Source organism: Spermophilus citellus, assembly GCF_964194105.1.
Source record: "Spermophilus citellus genome assembly, chromosome: 3".
Taxonomy (NCBI): Eukaryota; Metazoa; Chordata; class Mammalia; order Rodentia; family Sciuridae; genus Spermophilus; species Spermophilus citellus.
In genome coordinates, this window is record NC_138184.1 from 22,976,714 (window position 1) to 23,000,684 (window position 23,971).

The 23,971-nt window shown below is 36.7% G+C and overlaps 1 protein-coding gene across 1 annotated transcript in view; it reads left to right on the forward strand.

Moving 5' to 3' along the window:
* The window catches only part of ULK4 (unc-51 like kinase 4), a 536,768-nt gene that overhangs the window by 418,454 nt on the left and 94,343 nt on the right, over positions 1 to 23,971 (forward strand). The window contains exon 35 of the mRNA XM_081284376.1: positions 4,039 to 4,224. Coding sequence (XP_081140502.1) covers positions 4,039 to 4,224 — 186 coding nt within the window. The remainder of the gene's footprint in view (positions 1 to 4,038; positions 4,225 to 23,971) is intronic.

A 23,971-nucleotide genomic window follows, 5' to 3' on the forward strand; every position in this document is an offset into this window, starting at 1 on the left:
GAATATAACAACCTTTGCTGGCAATTGTGTTCTTTCAGAGCTTGCATTATTTCATTACAAGCCCTTCTGGCTCTTAGATTCTGAGTTGAGATGTCTAATGTGAGTTGTATTGGTCTACCTCTAAATGTGATCTGATGTTTCTCTCTTGCAGCGTTTAATATTCTATCATTCTCTTTTTAGACATTTTGTTTATGATGTGTCTAGAGGAGGTTCTTTTTTGATCTTGTCTATTTGGGGTTCTATATCCTGTGTGTGGATGATCTTCTCATTTCTAAGATGTGAACAATTTTGACATTATTTCACTGAAAAGTTTCTTAATGCCATTAGCCTGTATTTCTATTCCCTCTCTATCCTGATGACTCTCATGTTTGGTCTCTTAATCTTGCCCCAGAGTTCTTGTATATCCTGAGCATGGCATTTATTTATTTTTATTTACTGTCTACTGAGTGTTCTAGCTCAAATGCCTTATCTTCAAGGCCTGAGATTCTGCTTTCTATGTAATCTAGTCTGTTGGTAATGCTATCGAGTGAATTTTTTATTTGATTTATTGTATCGTTCTTTCTAGTTCTGAGTGGTTCCTTTTCAGAGTTTCTATTTCTTTGTTGAGATGGTCTTTTACCTCCTATAATTGCTCTCTTAGTTCATTTCTTAATTAATTTCTTAGATCTTCTTTTAACTCATTAATTCTTTTAATAATCAATTTTTCAGTCTTTCTCTGAAATTTTGTCACCTTTTGTGTGTGTTCCTTTGTTGGGGGATTATATCTTTAGATAGGAGGAGACTTGTTTGCCTGTTTCTTCATGTTTCAGAGGTCTTATACTTGCACATCTTTTGAGGTAGATTTTTTTTCCTGTTTTTTGAGGACATCCTTTGGCATGTAGTTGTCTCTTTTGTAATGACTTCCATGTTGGTTTCCATTTGCTTCATCACGTAAGTTCAGTGTATTTCAAGTGTTATTTTTCACCACCAGTGCCTGTAGATTTGCTGCTGAACTGCTGGATTAATTTACCATTATTAAACTGCTATAATGGTATGTGTTTTTCTAATCTTTTTGGAGTTCTTTCTCTGATTTTGCTGTAGGTATAGATGTCCAAGAGTGGGACCTGGGAATGGGGCTGTGGCTCAGTGGTAAAGCGCTCTCCTGACATGCATGAGGCACTGGGTTTGATTCTTAGTGCCACATAAAAATAAAATAAAGGTATTGTGTCCACGTACAACTAAAAAAGTACCTATTAAAGAAAAAAAAAAAAGAGTGGGACCTGATGTTCCCTTCTAGTCATATTTACTTTGGATCTAGTCTTTGTTTTGGAGTTTTTATCTCCCCTGTTCTATGTGTTATAGTATTATTGAAGCTTGAGTAGGGTTGGTTTGTGTGTGGAGGAAGGTGTACTGTTTCGTTGTTGAGTTGGGGATATAGTTCAGCTACAGAGTCTGTGCCCTATGAAGTTGTAGTGTACCAGTTGCTTCCTAGCTCCTCTTCAGAAAAAAGGGAAACAAGCACCAGCAGCTACAATAATGATCAATTACCTCATTAGAATAAATGTCCAGTGCCTATGTACACCATTAATTACCACAAAATGGAATGGTGGGATAACCATTTAACAATAGCAGCAGCAATGAACAGCTGTGAACTAGATCTAACATTAAAGTAAGTAGTAGGTATCAACTATGGCCTGCTTAGTACTAATAATGGCAGTAACATGAATGTTCTTAAAGATAATAAAATTAAAAATTATTAAGAGGAAAGAAAATAGGATAGGAAGTTTGTAAAAGAAAGTTTAAAATATTCAAAAGGCAAACACTTATACAAAAGCAGAAAGGTAGTAAGTGATTACTATAAATAAGGAGTAATAAAAAAAATAACTAAAATAAATACTGAAATCATACAGTAGTCTCTGACCAAAGTGGAATCAAATTAGAAGTCAATAACAGAAGGACAAATGGAAATTTTCCAACACCTAAAAAGAAAACACACTTCTAAATATTGATGGGTGAAAGATGAAGTCTTAAAGGAAAATTTTAAAATGCATAGAACTGAAGGAAAATTAAAATAAGGTATTTTTCAATTTTTTTCTTTAGTATTCTGTACTTTTCATTGTAAAGCTCATCTTTTGTTAAATTGATTCCCAAGTATGTTTTTTGAGGCTATTGTGAATGGAATAATTTTCTTAATTTCTCTTTTAGCCGATTTATCATTGGAACATAGGAACACAATTGATTTATGGGTGTTAGATTTGTCTCCTCCTACTTTACTGAACTCATTTATGAGTTCTAGAAGTTTTCTCATGTTTTTTTTTTTTTTGGGTCTTCTAGATATGGGATCACATCATGGAAAGACCTCTGATGTTCTTGGATAGGAGAATTAATATTGTCAAAATGATCATACTACCAAAGGTGCTATACATATTTTATGAGTTTTTCCCATTAAAATTCATATGACATTCTTCATAGAAATAAAAGAAAAATAGTCATGAAATTCATTTGGAAAAATAAGAGGCCCAGGATAACCAAAGCAATCCTTACCAAGAAAAGCATATAAGTCCTCATGAGCTTGGTTGTGCACTCTTAGATATGTTGCAAAAATCATGTATATAAACCCTGAATTAAAAAGATAAATGAAACTTCTTCAAATTTAAAATATTTTGTGCTTCAAAGAATGCTATTAAGACAGTAGAAGAGAACCTGCAGAATGGAAAATTGTTTTTCTAAAATCATATTTAAAATATAAAGAACTATCAGAACTCAATCATAAAAAGTCACATGCTATATTGATTTTTTTGCACATGATTTATTTTAAAAATGGGCAAAGGATTTGCACAGCTATTTCTCCAAAAAAAGATATACAAAAGGCCAATAAGCATGTGAGAAGATTCGGCATCATTAGCCATCAGGAAAGTACAAATGGAAATCATACTCCATGGCTACTAGGAGGGCTGAATGCAGAAGTCAGGTAATAACAGGAATTGGTTAGGATGTGAGGAAACTAGAACTCTCAGACATTGTTGTTGCAAATGGCAACTTCAGAAAACAGCCTGGCAGTTCTTCAAAAGGTTAAACATAGAGTGACCACATGACCCAGCAATCCCACTCCTGGGTATATACCCCAAAGAAACAACATAAGCTTGCACAAAAATAAGTACACAGTGTTCACAGCACCATTATTGAGAATAGCCTAAAATTGAAAACTCTCAATGTCCACCAGCTTATAAAAACAAAAAGCACAGGAAAAAGGGATAGCAAAAATCTTACTAAAGTAAGATTTGGGGATGATGAAAATGTTCTAAAATTCATTGCAGGGACTGGATATATAGCTCAGTGGTAGAGTGTATGTTTAGTGTGGCATGGCCCTGGGTTCAATCCAGAGCACCAAAAATAATTTTAATGGGTTTGATTGTATTAATGGTTGCATGATTGTGAATGTACTAAAAACTGTTGAATTATACATTTTGGGTGAATTATATGGTATAAATATTACATCTCAATAAAGATATTGCAGATAAAATAAAAACTAAAAATAGATTAAAATGTTTATAATATGATTACTATTTCATGTTGTATCTTTTAGTATACATAGAACCAATGCTGTATCTCCCCTCTGTAGAGTCAATGATGATTTGGATGCAGGAAAGGCTAAAATATTCCTTAATATTCTCTAGAAAGTGGATTTTCCCTAAGCAAGTTACGGGTAAATGAGAATCTAAAGGAACTTGCCCCTGAAAAATCCATCAACACCTTCCCCCCGTAAATAGAGATGAATCCATGCATGTGCCAGATGTAAAATACATCTCTATCCTCTACTAGTTCTCATTTTTTCCTTTGGTTTAAAAAAAAAGACTACAGGATCTTCTTTTGATTTTGTGCCAATAGCCTTGTGTTTGAGCTATCCTATAACTTTACAATAGATTCATTCCAAAAAATATTCAATTAGTCAAACTTTCTGCTCAGACAGATGTTCTGAGCCAAATTTTACTGTACTTTTTGAGGAATACCAACGTTATCTTCAATGGAATTTAAAGTATCCTATTTATTACTTTTCAGCTTCCTAGTGAGGATCCTGAAATTTTTGAGGTTTCATCCAAGTGTCTGTCTATACTGGTTCAGCTGTATGGAGGGGAAAACCCAGACAGCCTGTCCCCTGAAAATGTGGAATGTTTTGCTGATTTGCTGATGTCCAGGGAGGATCCAAAGGAGCAGAAGCTTCTGCTGAGGATTCTCAGAAGGATGGTGAGTCCAAATGGAAATCGGGAGTATGATGTTGGCTTCCATGTCAGCCTCGTGAACTGGGAGAAGTTTCTTAGACCTCATTTCAAATTTCCAGAAAAGTTGGAAGAGTAGTAAAACAACTCCCACTTATCTTTCTCACAGTCACCTATTTTTAATATTGATCATTTCCTATTTGCATACGTATGCATTTTTTCATAAACTGCTTGAGGGTAAGAGGTTGCCTTATACTCTTGAATTCATAGCATGTATTTCCTTTTAAAAAAAAAGATATTCTCTTAACTAGTATTCAAAATCAGGAAATTTAACATTGATTCAGTTCTTTTACTATTCTGACATCCATATTCTAATTATGTCAACTATTCTAATAATTTATATATTTTTTTCTAATATTAAATACAGTCTGGGATTCTATTTTTATTTTTGTTGTGGTACTAGAGATTGAACCCAGGGACACTTTACCAGTGAGTTTCATCCCCAGCCCCCCCACCCCCTTTTTTTTTTTTTTTTTGAGATAGGGTCTGCTTAGTTGCTGAGTGCCTAAGTTGCTGAGACTAGTCTCAAAATTTCTGTCCTCCTGCCTCAACCTCCACAGTTGCTGGGATCATGGGCTTGTGGCCATCATACCTGACCAGGATTGTGTATTTTAATCTGGAACAATCCTACAGTCTTTCTTTGTCTTTCATGACATTTTTAAGAGTATAAGCTTATGCAACATCTCCTTCAATTGGGGGCTGTCTGATGTTTCTTCATGATTAGATTCATGAATACCTCAGTAGTGATATTGGTCCACCACATCCAGAGGCTCATGATGTTTTCCCCTTACTGGTGATGTTAATTTTGATCACTTAGTTTAATCAATGTGTAGTTATATTTTTAATTTTGAAATGGTTAGAAAATGGAGATTTCTAACCTCCAACATTTCCAACTCCCAGTATGCTACTCTAAGGAAGAACTCTCCCTTGTATCCAATTTATTTTATTTTTACAAAAATATGTGTAGATGATATCTATTTGAAGGTACTTCTCAGTACTGACGTATTTTCTTTCTACAATAAATCTTACTCTACCAATTGTGAAGGCCATTACTTACAGTGGCTAGTGTAGTTAACAAAGGATAGAGGTCCTTTTCGTTGGTCAGTCTGTGTTACACATCTAGGTCCTATTGTTCTGAGGTGTCCTTTGACAAGTGGAGGCTGTGAATGCTCCAGAGAGTTGTACTCAAAATTACTTTGGTGCCAATTTGATAAATAAACAGTTGCAGCAAGTGACCACTGAATCCAGCTGACAGGTTTTGGGTGACAGAACAAAAAGAGAAAAAACAATGAGCCCTCTTCACAGCTATGTTATGCTTTTGTGCAGCCATGTCCCCAACCCCAAACAGACTTCCTCTCTCAGCAGAGTTGTTTCCTGAGTATCAGGACGATGACAGTCTAGGCCAGTTTCCCAAAGCATAGGATCTTGGAGATGGTGTGCTGGCATGGCACAGATGACACTGAGTCATACAGAAAGGTAGTTATTTCTTTTTCAGTTTTCTTTTGAGCTTTCTGATGATTTGAAGCAAAGATCTCAGTTTCATTCTACTCTGTCTTTAACACCTCTCTATTCTATTAGAATCTCACTCTTTAACCAGAGAACAGACCTCTCAGACCTTCAACTTTTGCAGTGGATATAAGGCATTTCTTTAAAAGGTATGTTATTTAAGGAAAAAGGATCTGAAGGCAAGTGCAGTAGTCCCTCCTTTTCTAGTACCTCTGTGGATGCCAACAACCTTGGATAGTACTGAACTCTGTAAATATATATCTATTTCTTATATATACTTGTCTGTGATAACGTTTAATTTATAAATTAGGTACAGTAAAATATTAACAATAATAAAATAGAACAATTATGACAATGTACTTGGTAAAAGTTGTGTGAATGTGTGCTCTCTCTCTCTAAATAGCTTATTATACTATATTCACCTTTCCTCTTGGGATGATATGAAAGGAAGTACTTTGGCTTTTATTTGGCATATCTGAATTGCATCACTGTTCTTTCACTGTGGGACAGTACTGCAACAGTGGGTCTAATATCCTAGACAGTTGCCAAGTGACTAACAGATCACAAAGACCAGATGGATATGCTAGATGGGGGTGGTTCACACCCCAGGCATGGTAGCACAAGATTCCTTTGTGTTACTGAGCACAATGTGCAATTTGAAATTTATGAAGTGCTTATTTCTGGAATTTTCCATTTAATGTATTTGGACCACAGTTGACTGTGGGTAACTGAAACCATGGTGTGGGAGAGGAAATGTAAATAAGGGAAACTACTGTACTAGAAAGTATGATAATACAGGTGATATGTAAATGTAGCAAGAGTGTTGATTTGATAGAGAATGATAAAAGCTTGGAAAATATGGCCTAATGTCTGACATGATTAAGTTTGTAAAGATCCACAATCCCTCCTTTGAAACTCTTGGGCCCAGATTTATTTTGGAATTCAGAAGTTTCAATTTTTATTTAGCATAATTCTCACACAGTACGTGATACCCACAGGAAACACCCGGACAATGCCATTATGAAGCACATATTTCTGCAGCAAAATGTATAAATTTTTACCCATGTATTAAAACTGTACCATACATGGGGCCCATATGAGTTCAGGTCAAATACCAAATATGTTTTTGAACCCTATGTTTATCTTTTTGTTTATTTGCTGTGTAATTTCTAGAAAGTGAGGTGCAAAAATGTTCTGATTTGAAATTATCATGATAACTTATTTTCTTAATAAGAAAAAACAGACTGAATATTTCCAGTGGAAAAAATATACTTTCCTGTTGTCTCCTGGAGTATGCCCCTATAAGTCAGTCTGATCCCTTAATGTTTCTAATTCAGCTGTTCAAGAGTACCCGTAACGTGTGCAGCCATCTGTGATAAGTGCTTTGAATCCTCTGAAAGCTCTCTAAATGACTCGGTCAGTCTTATTGGGTTCAAGTCATATAAAACACACAATGAGAGATTCTAGGGCCCTCATCAATTCAACTGTGGCCTTGAATTTGCCCATCCTGAAGCCCAGTTCTACTTCAACTGAGTATTGAACTGAGTACTTCTGGAGAGAAAAAGCAACAAGTTACCCAAAGAATAATATAATACCCGCATACACTTTTGGACTCATTCCATTCCTCTTCTACTTCATCCTGCTACTCCCTATCTTTAATTCTTTGGCAGCCATTATTCTGTAACTTTTGGCTTAGTTTCTGTTCTCACCTTCACATTACCCTTTTGTCAGGGTAGTGATGTAATCTTATTGTCAGTAAAAACTTGACTTCTGACATTGGTTTCCACTGAGTGCTAGTGCTTGTGTAAGGACTTTTGATACACAGTCTTATTTTTATATTCACAGCAGTCCTAGAGATCACCCCCAGTGCCTATTACCATTTTATAGGTTAAAAACCAAGACTCAGTGAATGGAAGCAATGTCCCAATGCCAGTAGCTTAGGAAATAGCATCGCTGGTATCAAGCCTAAGTTGGATTGCCCATAGTCCATCCTCTTTCCAAGTACCCAGCTTCTGTACAGCTGCTCTTAGTACTGATTTGGATTCTACAAATCAATCAGTATTCATCAAACCAAATTCAACTAAACTTTGATCTAGAAGGCACCTGAGAGATTCATTCTTTTCTTTATGAGAAAATAATAGCTAAAGTTATTACTGTGTTCAAAGTATTGCACTGGAGATACTAGAACAGTAAGGTCTGATCTTCCTGCCCTCAAGGATCTCTGCCAGGACAGATTCAGAAACAGTCAACTGAATTACAGAGTAGAATGCAATCACTGCTGTACTGCAAGAGCCAGCAAAGTTTCACAAGAACAGTCCCTTTGGGGAGGAAGTTGGCAAGGATGTGATGTTTAAACTGAGCTTAGAGGGATGTGGAAAGGAAGCAGCACTTCCTGAATAAAGGCCCAGAAATCTATGGAGCCAGTTTGGGGAGACATCAGAAACAGGCCAGGGTCTACCAAATATGAGCCATGATAGCATTTGGAGTTTGGACATTGTTACTAAAATTAGGAAATTCTGATCTCTAAAACAAAAGGGTAATGGCATCATCCCAATTGAATTCTAGTTATCTTCACTATGAAGTAATGCTTCACCATAGTACCTGGCATGTAATGGGTATCTAGTAAGTATTACTGAGCTGAATAAGAAACATTCACAGAATATAATTTCGTCATTGGCAATTGTTCATATGTTCTCTTCAGTCTATATTTTGACTGAGAAGGACCTTAAAAGGCATTTAGTTAGTCCACAAACTGGTGCTTCTATCTTCTCTGCCATGTCCCTGCCAAGTTTTTGAGCAATGGATGAGATTGAATGTGCAGATAGATAGAGGATAGAAACTTGAGTGGCATAAGGAATGCTAGTGAAGATTTCCTGTGACTTTGATGATACCCGCCTCTCAGTCTCTGCTCATGGGAGCAGGAAGATCAGACCTTACAGATTCCACAGAGCCAGGGGCCAATCCATATTTATTACCTGGTGTCAGTAATTGCATGAAGGGGGCCTGATCAATGCATTCTCTTAGTTGTAAGAAGTTAAGAAAGGAAAGACAAGCTACTTAAGGACCTACCTCAAAACAGTCATTAAGTGTACACTCCTGCAGGAGCATATCTAAAGAGAAGAATGTTCTCAACTGGTGGAGCTGTCTCTTATAAATCCCTGATGGAGGAGTACCCTTCTGTTCCCAAAGCTGAGTCAACCTGGATGGAATCAGAGAGGATGTGTGGCCCCATAATTTACAAGGGCAGGTAATGAGCGTATCAGTGGTGAGCCCTGGCTATTAGTGAGGCATTGTTGGGAATAAGGTGGCAGATCCCTCCAGCAAAGGAGGGATTAATCACAAAGGCCCTGAGTTCTTGACATTTCTGTTTAAAGTTCCAATCTTGTGACAGTAACTTTCTGAAACCACGGTTTTCAATAAGGAAGAAACATGTTTAATTTCTGCTAATGAGTTGGGATGTTTTGCCCCTTGGGTGCTCTTCATAGTCTATTTAGAACATTCAAAGAATGTTGGGGGAACCTAACAATTTAATTATCTGTTGTAATTTACAGGAAGTTGGGAGATATTATAATTATGCTTTGTACTTTAGCATTAAAATGTGATGGGAATCCTTCAAGAATCTCTCAAGTTTACTTATTCCTTAAACTTGATATGTGGGAATTTTCCCAGGGTAATGATTGTAGATTGGTTACTTGTCTCTTAATTAAAGCTAGCTTATGTTGACACTCAAAATATTTGACTGCACATGAACCATCACTAACCCATTTGTGCCTAAATTGGCTTAAATATATACTACTCTATGAAAGCAGAAGAGTGATTCACGGGAGGGTGATTGAGATAAGCTGTTGTTGCTAATTCCCAGTCACTTTCAGCCCATGTACCTGGTGCAGCAGAGGTGGTAGGAGTGTGATATGGGATAATTCTGAAGGTGATTACAATTAAAGATGTATTACAAATATATATTTCTTGGAGTTTCTTTACCCTATGGCCTTCAGAAAATCTTGCTGTGCTCCCCATCATTTTCCTTCCAAATGCTCACATAAGACACTTGGTGTTTTTCATTCTACATGAGAACAGATATGCTCTGTTACGGAAAATGAATGTAGCCTAGCATTTCTAAATACAGAGAGTCTTTAAAACTTTAGAGAGATCAAATAAACTGGAAATTCTGTAGCTATTCTTTGTCTATTTTAGGGCCAATTTGGATTGTAAAATTCAGAATCATTTGTAGTTATTTAGTATCATTTAGAGTCATTTGTAGCCAGTTCCTCTCAGGGCTCAGTCTTCTATGTGTTATCAGTAAAATAAGAGTGCCTTGACCCTAACTTCTCCTAGAAAAGTAAGGAAATATTCTTTGAGGTGTGATAAATAAGCAAAATGATGTCTCTCTCACTCCTGCCCAGTTTTCTTATAGTTAAGATCTAGTTTTATTGGTGGTGGTTGGTTCTGGTTTTCTTTTCTGCTTATTATTTTTTAAAGGGAAAAAAGAATGGGGAATGGTGTGAATCCAGTAAAATTTGTAAGAGAAACATTATATAACAACTTAGTAAAATGTAAATATAATCATTTTTTAATGAAATCTGGTTTTTTGAACAATTTTTCTTAAACTCTGAGAGGATACTCTTAAGAGGTTCCCAGAGAGCTCTTGCTTTGAATCCATACATTCCCATTTATACTTAGAAAATATTCTCTGCCAGTGGTTGCCATAGAGTTTGCAAGTTGGCTCTGGAATTCATTGAATGATTTTGTTGTATCTTTCCAACACAGAAAAGAAATACCTTGCTCAAATTTTCACTTAATTCTCTGAGAAGACATTCCTGAGATTTTGAGTAGGACAGGCAGAGAAGGCATGTAGCTAGTAGAACAGAGTCATTTGTAGCCAGTCCCTCTCAGGGCTAGTCTTCTATGTTGCTGTCAGTAAAATAAGAGTGCCTTGACAAACCATGAGGGACTATGTTGAGCTCCACCATAGGTACCCCAGGATGTGCATGTGACAGAAAGCTTCCTGAAAGTCCACTCTGAGGATACTTCATTTCCCCTCCAACATCAGCTCCTTGCTACTCTCCACCCAACCCATAGGCTCCTCCTGAGGGCTGCTCCCCTTCCCTTCCTCAGTCTGATGTTCATAACCCCTGCATAATATAAGTTTCCTTCTGTTTTTGACTTCTTTTCTCAAGAGAATCAGATCCCCTGCCCCTTCCTGAAATTCTGGGTAATAAAATACATTCCTACATTCTCTATGAAGCCTTTCTCCTCCTTTAGGTCCCACTGCCATTGATAACATTTTCACCCTCTTTTTTATTATAAAAAGTTTAAAAACCACAGAAAAGTTAAGAATAGTATGATGCATGGGTGCATAATCAAGAATTGTTATTTTAACGTATTTCTCTGTTATATGTGTCTTCTAAACCATGTGAAAGTACGGACATCGTGACATATCGTAACTAACCTTTATGGTTAGTTACCATAAAGGAAGAGGTAACTAACCACAATATCATTATCACACCTAAGAAAATGAACAGTTTCATAATATTGTTAATATCTAGCTCACCTTTAGTTTTCTCTAGTTGTCAACAGTGACTTTTACAGTTTTTCAAAGCAGTATCTCAACCAAATCTCACATGCTAAATTTAATCAATTTTTTTTTTTAATCTAGAATAGTCTTTCTGCCTTTTTTCCTTGTGATACTGATTTTTTTGAAAGCCTGATCAGTTGTTTTGCAAAATGGCTCACATTTTATAAGAATCTGAATGTTTCCTCATCACATTTTGGGTCAGACTGTCTCATTAGTAGTGTGCCCTCATGTTGTATCACATTAGGAAGCATACCATGCCCAGCTGTCCCACTCGGGTGATGCTAAGTTGAGTTGCTTGTTTGAGGAGCCATCTGCCACATCTCTCCATCATAGGTGCATGCTGCTCTTGCAATTACTAAGTAATCCTTGGAGAGATACACTGACACTGTATGAATATCCCTAGTCCCCACACTGACAACTTTTTAAAGGAAGAGGTAAAAATTATAAAAATAGGATAGTGTTCATGAAGCAAAAGAAATAATCCATTTTTAAGCCCGAGGGAGAGAACATTTAAAATGTGAGAAGGGCCAATCTACTATCCTTGGTAACAGATACAATATAGCTCAAAAAGAGAGAAGAGCTGCAGGAAAACTGCTTCCTTCCATGGCACTAATTCATTGAGACTCCACCCAATGTAAGTGAAAAGCTACGAGTCCCTGGAGTTTGTTTAATGTTCTGTTGCCTTTTAACAACTTAAAAAAAATAGAAAGAAAGAAAGAAGGCTTGCTATTAGGGGTCATTTATTTATTCAAACCTTGAATATTCCCATTTTGGGGAATATTTTTTGGTTCAATTTATAGTGATTCTAATTTACTATGGCACTTTCTTGATTCTGAGTTGGTCATTTTAACCATCATCAACTTCATGGTGTGGCTTTTGCCTTGCAGAATGCTGTAGATGTCCCTGGTAATTTGGGATTTCTTTAATGAAGTACTTTTAACAAAACTTCTCAAAATGATGAGTATTCAAAAAATGTTAAGTGTTAGGATGAACATTTTTGAAAAATACTTCCTTGTGGTTGCAAACAGCAATGAAAATTGTTCTGGAGGACCTTCCCTATGGACATCTACATTAGATGTTTCTACGTAGAATTTTCCATTTTGTATAATTATAATTAATTTAAAATATTCTTTTTAATTTTTTATTGATTTTTTAAAATAAATGACAGCAGAATGCATTACAATTCTTATTACATATATAGAGCACAATATTTCATATCTCTGGTTGTATATAAAGTATGTTCACACCAATTTGTGTCTTCATACATGTAATCTGAAATAAACAAAAGCTAATGTCTACATTATATTCATAGGAATCTTGTATTTGCCCTTAATAGGATGGTTCAAAGTAGATAGGCCACATGTTAAAGCAGAGAACTAGAGTTGATTTTTGGGTCTTCAGTTTTTAAATGACCATAGAAAAAGCTGAAGATAAACGAATATTGCAGTTGATATTTTAAATATCTATCTTAGAGACTGTTGTAAAGTTAAGGTTGTTTTTTTTTTTTGCATTAAACTATTGTTCTTAATTCAAAAGAAATACTTGACCTGAATTAGATATGTGGTTTGTAAATGGGAATTCCTTTTCTGATTCAGAATAAGTGATAATGGAAAATTAGCCACTTAATGTAGATTTCTTAAAGCGACTACCTATTTTAGTCAGTAATGACTAAATGTTTGGTTGGGATTTGTTCTTAAAAAATGAAACTAAAATTTATTAAAATAAATTTGTCTTTTAACAACACTATGAAGATATTTTACTAGTGAGTTATTTAGCATTTGGCTGACATTCAGTGCCTCCTATGTGGCAGACATTGTTCTAAATGCTGGGGATATATCAATGAATAAAACAGAACAAAACAAAACTGCAGTATAGCTTACTGGGGGAGAATCAGATGATCATTTATTGATTGAACTGTGTTGTAGTTTAGATAGTAAAAGCATGAAGAAGGAAAGAACAACAGGAAGGACAGTGGGATATTTTTAACTTTTTGGTAATGTGACCAGGGATGGCCTTACTGAGGTGACATCTGAATAAAGACCTCCAGAGTATGGAGGAAGCAGCCAGAGGGTATTTGGAGCAGAGCTGTACTGGTCAGGGGAACAGCAGTTGCAGAGACTACAAGGCATGTGCCCATCTGCTATGTCCTAGGAACTGTCAGGAAGCCCATGTGCGCAAAGCAAGGTGAACAAGGAGGAGCAGCGAGGATGAGATGGAGTGAGAAAGTCACCAAGGTCCTCTGAAACTTTATAAAGACCAGCCTTATTCTGAGGGAGGTGGGAAACTTTGAGGGCTGTAAGCAGAAGCATGAGATAATCTGGTATCTGTATTTGAGAACAGTCATTGAAAAGGGTGAGGGGTAAGAACGTAAGTTAGGAGGCTATTGTCATCCCACAGTCCTGATTGAGCTTGGGTAAGGTAAGCAGTGGTCATATTTTGGAAAGATCTTGAAGCTGGAACATTGAAATTTGCTGACATATTGAATTGAGGCCAAGAGACAAAGAGAATAGTCAAAGATAATTCCATGAGAACCAAGGAGATTCTCTGGATTCAGTGGTTCAAGGTGTACTAGAGTCACCTACACAGGAAGCATGTTTTAAGAGAAAAACCTGGTTTGAGCAAGAGAGTAAAGGGAGCATTCTGGAAGAGATTGAAGATATAGATTTTGCTCGTGACTGTCAAGGAGCCCAGTGGAAGGGGTTCAAGATGAGGCATGAACAAGGGAGTCAGATAAAGGGATGTACACAGCCTCATAGGGGTGAGAGCCCAGGGGAAGAGGGCTGGCCTGGGGACCTAGGTTTTCATAGTGGTGACATAAACAGGATGCAACATGTGATAAGACTGAACCTAGCTGCCCCAGACAGATGTGATTGAGAGGAAGGGATCTTGCTGGAACCTGCAGAATTCTGGGACTCTTTCCAATGCCAGGTAGGATGTAAGTTATCCCACCCAGAGTGTTATGTTCCCATATCCCCCTCCCATGGGAGTCAGAGAGGAGCAGCCTTTCTCTGATGATACAGGTTCCATATGAACCCTCAGAAGACCTATAGAATGGCCCCTTTCACTCCATCACTTGGGGCTCTACCAATGATGCTAGAATTTTTGTCAAAATTTCACATTATCGAAATTACATGATGGCACATTATAAAATTATTCATAAAAATGTTAACATAAAAAATGTTCCTTTTTGTGAAATTATTTGTTTTCATCAATTTTCCATTGCTGTTCAAATTAATATTCCCTTTTCAATTGCCTGTTCTATCTTCACCCTTGAACAGATTTCCTCTTCTTCAGCTGTTAATCATCCTGTATTGTTTCCTGTGTGTTCAGAACCTTACACATTAAAGGTTTTTTTATGTGACTCTTCCACCATCACTGATTTCATGAAATTCCACATTTCTGCAAAATTTGAGTTTTTTTTTTTTAACTTTTGTGCGTGGGTATATGAGAGCCAACCACCCATCAGTTCATCAGTGAACTTCTTCATGCCCCTGGGATTTATGCTTCTTGAGTCAGTGAGTGTTCCTGGGAAACTGGATGCTAAAAAGAAATACTTGGGTAATAAGGCTCTTCTGCCACTCTGTAACTACCTGTTAAGCATAGCAAACCTATGATCTCATATGCCTGCATAATTTTTATTCAAGAATGCCTTAAATATCCAGTATCACAATAAATGACCCACTTAATCTATGTTTGTATTTTTGGTATGGGGGATTGACCTCATCAGGGTCTTGTGTGTGTTTGACCCTCTTCCATTTAGGTATGTCACCATTATTTTGCTTTTTTAAAAAGGTATTTTGATTTATAGGGTTGAAGAGTAAGACCAAGCTAATCACATGATCTCCTTCCACTATTTCTGCTGAGAACAGTTAAGAGATGGTTGGAAGAGATTAGGGGGCCTGCATCTGTGCAATAGAGACATCAAGTCTGATTGGCATCTTGGTCAGTTACCGAATATCCTAGGCTAGCATCTCAATGATACATATGAAATTGTTATTGAAGCCCAGCACACTTTTTCTGTTTCAGTGATTAGCTGTTTCTAACATCATTATTAAGGGAAATGTTTTGAAATTGTTCCTGAGGATTATTTCCTGTTGCATCTTGATTTCCTATTTCACTTGAAAGCATGCTGCTCTCATGACCCTTCTTGATGCAAATCATGATTGGGGCTCTCATTTTAAATTATCCTTACTTCTATTTCTGATACACACAACATATTTGTCCCTTCTTCAAAGAAAGTCTCAAAGTTCCATGTATAATTTTTTTTCAGGATATAAATACTTTTATTTACTATAAACTAATAGTACTTTCTTTCTGTGAAACACCTTTAGAAACATTACAGATTTCAGTCAACATATTTGGTATTAAGTATCACAAAGTTTTGATGCCCCTGTTTTTTTTAATTCTTCATTATTATGTCAAGAACCTAAGCCTGTTTATAAACTCCACATGGGCCTTTTGTGTAATGGTTATGAGTAGGTTTTAATGAAATTTGAGAGTGTCTCTAGAGATCATAGATACTGGGGCCTTTAACATTGTGGCGTTGCTTAGCAACCTGGAAGTCATTACCTTTCCAGGCTCTGTAATAACATGATATACTTTTCTTTGCTAGTCCCTGATGAAAATGTAATGGAAATAATCCCTTTCTAAGGGTTGCGTTCTATGAGTGGGCAGCAAAATAGGTTTTCCCCCTTTTTTCACAGCCTAGCAGGTTTCAATTCAGCACACAAGTATTGTTTTCTGAGTATTGTATGTTAAGAGAATGAAATGTATTCAAGATGATATTCCTAAAAGGAAGGCCTGTCTTCTTAAATAATGGTTGTAAGTACTATAGGCATCATTAATTCATGCCCATGTCTTGTCGAAAAAAAATTGAATTTACTAGTTGTTCACCAATTAATGCAAGAATGTCTACTTTTTAAACTTCATTTATTTTATCTAGGTATTTTCAGATACTAGATAAATTTTAAAAGTATAATAAAACCATATACTTTATGGTAGTAGGAGAAATGCAAATCCAAATTACTTAAGAGTTTGGCTTATAGACTATTTTTAAAATGTTTGTAATTTTTAATTTCTTAAATTATAAAGGTAATGCACAATTTGTACATGAAATTCACAGCAGCAGTATTCATAAGAGCAAAAATGTAGAAACAAATGGATTGGGATGTAGCTCAGTGGTAGGGTATTGATGTAGCATATGCAAAGACCTGGATTCTATCAGCAAAAAGGAAAATAATATGTAGAGACAACCCAAATGATCATCAGCTGATGACTGGATAAATAAAATGTGGCACTTCCATGGATAGACTGTTATTCAGCCATTAAAAAGGAATAAAGTTGGGCTGGGTATGTGGCTCAAGCGGTAGCGCGCTCGCCTGGCATGTGTGCGGCCTGGGTTCGATCCTCGGCACCACATACAAACAAAGATGTTGTGTCCACCGAAAACTAAAAAAATAAATATTAAATCAATCTCTCTCTCCCTCTCTCTCTCTTTTTCTCTCTTTCTAAAAAAAAAGGAATAAAGTAGTGACACATAAAACAGCATAGATGAACCTTGGAGACAGGTTAATCACCAATACTGTACACTTCAATTAAATGAAATACCCCAAATAGACAATGTATAGATAGACTAGTGACCTATGGAATCTACAAAGCTAAAGAAATATTAGGATTTCCAGGGGATAGAAAGGCGGGGGATAAGATGTGACTGTTAAAGCATCTGGGTTTCTTTGGGGGATTTACAAATGATTGTGGTGATGGTTGTATAACTCTGAGTATGCTAAAAACCACTGAATCGTACACTTTAAAATGTTGAATTTTATAATACGTGAATTTGTTTTTTTAACAAATTGCAACATTGAAAAAGAGGGAAGGATCAATAACTAGGGAAATACATAAGAGTAAAGAAGAAGAAAATAATGTCATCTTTAAACTAATAACCCATAAATTACCATAGTTAATATTTTGGTTTATTTCTTTCTAGTCACATAGATATTCAGAGAAACATGTAGGCATGTACATGTGTGTACATACATAAGTATGTTAAAATATATTTTTCAGATTTTTATTGGTGCATTATAATTGTACATAATAGTGGGATTTATTGTTATATATGAAACATATTTCCACATGGGATTTTAAATTGTGATGGTGAAAATTTCATGTGTCTTCTCAAATTCTATCAAAGTGATCAAAATATAAAAATAAGTAAAAAATGAATAATCTCTCTGAAAACAGGGAAGAGTATCAATAAGATACTTAATTTGAGAAATTTCTAGAAGACAGAATTGGTTTGACAGGAAGAAATTCAGAATTTAGGAGAGTTCCAACCACCACAGGCAAGAAGCAGGTACACTGAGAAGCTCTGCAGAATCCTGGCCTCAGAAAAAGCAGGGGCCCAGAGAAAGGATGGAGCATAGGCCCAGTCCTATCCTGGAAGCTGCTCTTAGGATCTTCCCTCTTGTGGGTTGGCACAAGAGGTACTGGTTTCTGAACTAGGCTGCCCTAATCCCTCAGAGCCACTGCCCTCCCCCCAAAGGACATGCTCAACCCTCCATCCCTTTTCCTCCCTGAAGTCTCTTCTTACTTTTCATTCATTTGTCACTGACTGACTGCAGGCAAGACTGCCCACAGCTCTCAGTTCCCCAAGGAAATCAAAGCAAGATCCTAAAAATTGCCAAAGCAGCTCATCAGGCTGCCCGGTACTCACTCCCATAGATCTTCCTTTATTACCATGAACAGATAAGGAAGAATTCCTGGGCATTTGAGGAAGGTTCATATCCAGAGTGCCCGCAGAACAACACAAGATAATATGAGAAACAAGACTTTTTTTAAAAAAGATCTAATTAGGATCCTCATAGAGACTTGAAAGATTATTGCATCCATAAAACAAAATGTGACTTTCAAATTTAAAAATTCTATAGAGGGATTGAATAACAGAATAAACTCTGACAAAAACCAAGTAAATTATTTATAAACCAATTTGGAGAGTTGTTTCTGAGCAGAGTATAAAATGCTAAGAATTGTGGCAAATGGATCTGAGAAATCCAAGAACCCTTCATGGGAATAGTATGTTGGTATGACAAGTCTAGGGATCTACAAAATTAAGTACCCTCCTGGCATCAAAAAAAGGGACAGAACTCAACCTTGGCATGAGGATCTTTCCCCCCATATACTTCCCATGTAGAGCATCTGCCACATATAATACAGTAAACAGATATACAGACTGAGAAATGAACACATGGTACGGTAAATATACAGATGTATAATAGTATCTTGTGGACATATAAAAATAATAAATGTGTTGCACAGTAAATATATGTGTGCATGTGTGTGTGTGCACTCTGTTGTGTTCAGCCATATTTTCCAAAGATAAGTATTTAGGGCATTTCATTTGGAGAATCTGCTGAACTAAATATTGTCACATACAAATGTTCTTCAAGTTTCATCCCAATAAAACTATTGTAAACTGAAAATATCTTAGGTCAAAATGCGCTGAATATATCTATGAAATATTATAATTTAGTAAATAAAATAGTGCACTACAGAGTATAGGTTATTTCCCCACATGATTGCATGGCTGACTGGGAGCTGCTGCCCAATATCTCAAGAGCATGCTATGCCATATATTGATATCCAGGAAAAGAAAATTTAAAGTATAATTTCTACTGAATGTCATAGATATTCAATAGAAATTTTTTAAAAATCTGAACTAGAGGAGTTACATGTTAGGGATCATCTGTATTTACTTTAGACCAAATAATATGACTGTTTTGTCCTGTTTAAAACACAAAGTATATTTCACTCCCCAAAGTACATATTTTCTTGGGAATTACTCTGTATTTCCAATATTATGATATATAAATAAAAGACCATCCCAATCCATACTTAACCTAATTATTGTCCCTCTTTGTTTATTGAGCTTATTAAAAATCACCACAGAATTATTAGCCTTGGGTTTCCATTGAAGTGAATCTTAAGAAAATGTTGAGAATCTATGTGCTCTTGTAGTGAGGCCATTTGACTGGGACTCCTTCTAAGCCCCCAAAGGTTCTCAGCCACGGAGAGACGAGACACTAGATGCTGCTTACTATTGGCTTTGGGGACATTTCCCATCTTTGTAATGGTGCCATTGTTAGTATGGTTGTGAAACTATACTGTTTTTTCTGAATTGGAGGATTTAACCCATGAAGCTGTCAAGTATGTGTAATTAATAGATCATCCTTTATTGAAATAAGTAGGGAGTGTATCCAAATGATTCCTGAACAATTTACTTCACAATAGGGAGTATTTGATTTAAAACCACATGTTTTAATCATGAAAATCAATGGTCCTAATTTTATTTTCTGAAAGCCCTTAATTTCCTTGTGGTCTTATTATCATAAGTCTTTACATTGAAGTGGATGAAAATTTATGCTGCTGCTGCATTTGAAATCAAGAGAGCTCGTTTAGCATAACCATAAAGAGCAGTGGTCTGTGGGAGGCAGTCTTGGGTTCCTCTTTCATCTTTTATTTGGTAAACAATTGGATAACCTATCCTCATTGGGTCTCAGTTTTCCAATCTAAAAAATGGGGAAAATTATATTTCTCTCATAAGATTGTTGTGAGAATTAAATGAGGTAGTATAAGCAATGAGCTTAGCATGGGTCTGGAACATAATTGCTCGACTATGGCAATTGTCACTGTTGATCATCAGTGTGCCCATCATCATCATCATTGCTATGTTATATTGATTTTCTGGCTGCATAAGAAAATGTAGTTGTCTTACTTCCCCAAAAAAAAAAGAAAAAAATATATATATATATCACTTTCTTCCCAGTTAATTGTAAGAACATCAGGACATGGAAGATAATCTGGTTATTTGAAAGTTATTTTGAATTTGCTATTTTAAATTTGTATCAAAGTTCAAAATCATGAGTCTGCCACATATTGTCAATTTTTGCTTATTCTCTTCCTCCTTTTAAATGAAGCATTTGTGACTTTTTCAGTGTGACTTGAACGTCTATTCATGTCATACACCGATAGGACAACTAGATTTTCCAGATCAGATATTGCAGCAAAATGAACTGGTGGGTTCAGAATCCAGGACATAATAAAAATGATGAAATAGTGCCATCTCTGGGATATTCAATGATGTCACAGAAATAACAGTACCTGTAGCCCTTTATTCCCCCAAATGTGGTCCCTGACCTATAATTACATCATTATTTGGGAATTTACATGAAATGTATAATCTCAGGCCCCTGCCTACTGAATCAGAGTGCATTTTAATAAGGTCCCCCAGATGGTTCAGGAGCATATCTTTATGAAGTATTATGCTATAGGTTGCTTCTGAAAATCCAGAATGAGTGGTTATGGAAGCCATAAAAAAAGGTATGAAAAAAAAAGATATGAGTCTGTGAGGTTCCCTCTTCAGAATCTAGTCTGTCTCTAGCCAGTTCCATATACTTTCATGTATATTTGTTGGAGAGAAGACTGGAGCTTTTTTTTTTTTTTTATTGGTTGTTCACAACATTACAAAGCTCTTGACATATCATTTTTCATACATTAGAATCAAGTGGGTTATGAACTCCCATTTTTACCCCAAATACAGATTGCAGAATCACATCGGTTACACATCACATTTTTACATACTGCCATATTAGTGACTGTTGTATTCTGCTACCTTTCCTATCCTCTACTATCCCCCCTCCCCTCCCCTCCCATCTTCTCTCTCTACCCCATCTACTGTAATTCATTTCCCTCCATGTTTGTTATCCCATTCCCCTCACAACCTCTTATATGTAATTTTGTATAACAATGAGGGTCTCCCTCCATTTCCATGTGATTTCCCTTTTTTTCTCCCTTTCCCTCCCACCTCATGTCTCTGTTTAATGTTAATCTTTTCTTCCTGCTCTTCCTCCCTGTTCTGTTCTTAGTTGCTCTCATTATATCAAAGACTGGAGCTTTAATTCATGTCTGTCCACTTGTTTCTAGAAGATTTGTTAACATCCTTCTTTGAACATCTTTTTATTTATTTTCCTTTTATTTGAAAATGATAATGTCATTCAAAATTGGCATACCTATTTATGGTCCTCTGTCTTGTTTGTCTAGTGAAGAATTCACAAGTAGACTTTGAGCAGCACTGGAAGTATTAGGAAAAGAATATTGATTTAATAAAACTGTGAAACTAACTAGCCAGAAGTACAGGAGTTATCTTATTTGTTCAAATGATAATACCCACTTGCTAATACATTAATAATGTAGTAATTTGTGCAAGAGGCCCCACACAGGGTCTCATGGAGGTCAGATAGGCCATACTTGTTGCAGATCGATCAGTTCAGGAGCAAAGGCCCGGAAGTGGAGTGGGGGGAGGATTAAGTGCGCCTCTCCACTCAATCACCAGTGACTAAATTAAGACAAGAGACTTAGATGTGGCTTTCAAATCTTCACTTATTCCTCACCTGCTGTGTGTCCTTGGGCACATCACTTAACATCTTAAAGCTGAATCCTAATTTACCTGCCAGGGCCCTTACTTGAGAACTATAGGGGATAGTTAGCAAAGTATGCTTGGCACAGAAAAGGCCATTGATAAAAGATGAAAATACACATAAACCTGCACATGCACACAAATATACCCTGTGAAAATGACAATTATCATCATAATGTTCAAGACCCAGGTATATGTCCTTCTACATTACACACTTTTATCCTTCTTGTTTCCTCAGTAAAGGCATATTTCTGTTTGAACATGCACACCTTTCCTGTCAGCGGTCCATAGCTTGGATGAAGGATGCAGTGATAGGTAAACTAGCACACACCCTGCATGATGCACATATTTTTATTGCTTGTGTCTGCAAGAACCAGAGCTCTAAAGTCAGCTTTATTGGAGCCATAGGGAGATGTGGGCCAGCAGCAGCCTCACAGCACAGGAGCGGAGCGGCCTCTGTGGCCTGCTTCCCCAAACCAGGGATTGGCTTTGCTGTGTCTCACTCAGGAGAGCTCACTGCAGTCAATAGAACTGCTTATGACTTATGCATGAAGATAGGTGATTCCATCTGGCCTCCCTCAAGGCCTTGACCCTTCCCTGGCCCTTCCCTGCTGCCAACACATAATCCTCAGCCTCTGGGGAACCAGAGGCCTGTTGCCAATTACTGTGGGCATCTCTGTGTTACCCCCCCCCCCCCGGGGAGCTCCGTGTGCCTTGTTAGGCTTAATTACATGGCCACTGAGAGCTGGAGCCCCTGGCATTGTCTCACCATTGGCCCCAGGGCATCCTGGGAATGGGCAGCATGGTGGGGAGAGTCCACTATGGAGTTGTGCACAAGCTTGCTGCCTCCATTATCACTACAAAGGTTGGACACTGGCCAGCTGCATGTTGTGGTGAATGGTTCTGGAGGCTATGTCATTGCACAGAAAGGCTTCAGCAACAGTGCAACTGGAACAAGGCTCTGTTCTCTTGGTACCTGGTTCTCCTGAGTCTCTGAGTTGTCATGAAGCTGAATTTGCTCTCTGCTGCTAAGTGCTCCTCCCAGGGATATTCTGTTTATTATCACTAACTGTTAATTGTGGAACTCTATGGACTGGAAAACAGCTTTCCTCAAAGTTATTGTGTTGATCATTGTCTTAACAATGATGTAAAAGCCAGCACGTATTGAGTTGTCTGTTGAGCTGAGTCACTGACGTGGATAGTTTCCGAACAACCCTAAGAGGGAAGAGGATGTTAGCCTCATTTTACAGTTGAGGAAACTGGAGCATAGGAGGCCAGGTGAGTAAATGGTGAAAATAGGATGCAAACCCAGATATTTTAACCATTATAAATATCATAGTGTATCGTATTTACCCCAAATAATGAAGAATTGGCAAAATCCTCTGGGGTTTATTTTGAGAATCATATTGCTAATTTGAATGTTCTTAATTCATCTCTGCTTCATGAGTACCTCAAATATGTCAACCTCTAGTTCAGTCACAAATTGGAATTCTGGCTTCTGTTAAAATTGTCTTTTCTTTAAAAAAAAAATGACAGTACCATCATACCTAAGAACCTTCTGTATACTCTAGGGTTAGCGTCTTCTCTCTGACATGGCTACACAGGGGGCCCCTCTGGTTGACAGAGGCATCTGTCTGATGGGGCTCCCAGGAAACTAGAATACAGTAAGATACGCTTATCAGCAAAATTTATTTCAACAGAAATTAATCTTTGCTTGAGTGTTTAGAACTCTTCTCTGAAAATAGATACCCATGTGATATTATGAATAGCAGAACACCCAAGTATAGGCTTACTCAGCTATACTGTTTTACAAGCTTGCTGTAGCTTTTACTTTGTTAATGATATATAACTACAAAGATAACCACCTTCCCTAAAAACACCAAAATATTAGAATCTGTTAAAAAATGATGTTGTCATTTTTATTTATTCATTAAAGATGTTATGGCAGAAACCTGCACTTCATATCAAAATTTGAGTAAAATGCCATATTTTGTTTTCATATGAATATTCCTCACACAAAAATTATGAGTAATAATGAATACTTGGGTAACCCACCACCCAATAAGAAATTAAAATTGCTTTTAAAAAATGTTCTGGTTAAACAAACTAATAAGCATTTAAATAATCCACCACCCAATAAAATTCTGCTTTTTAAAAAAAAGT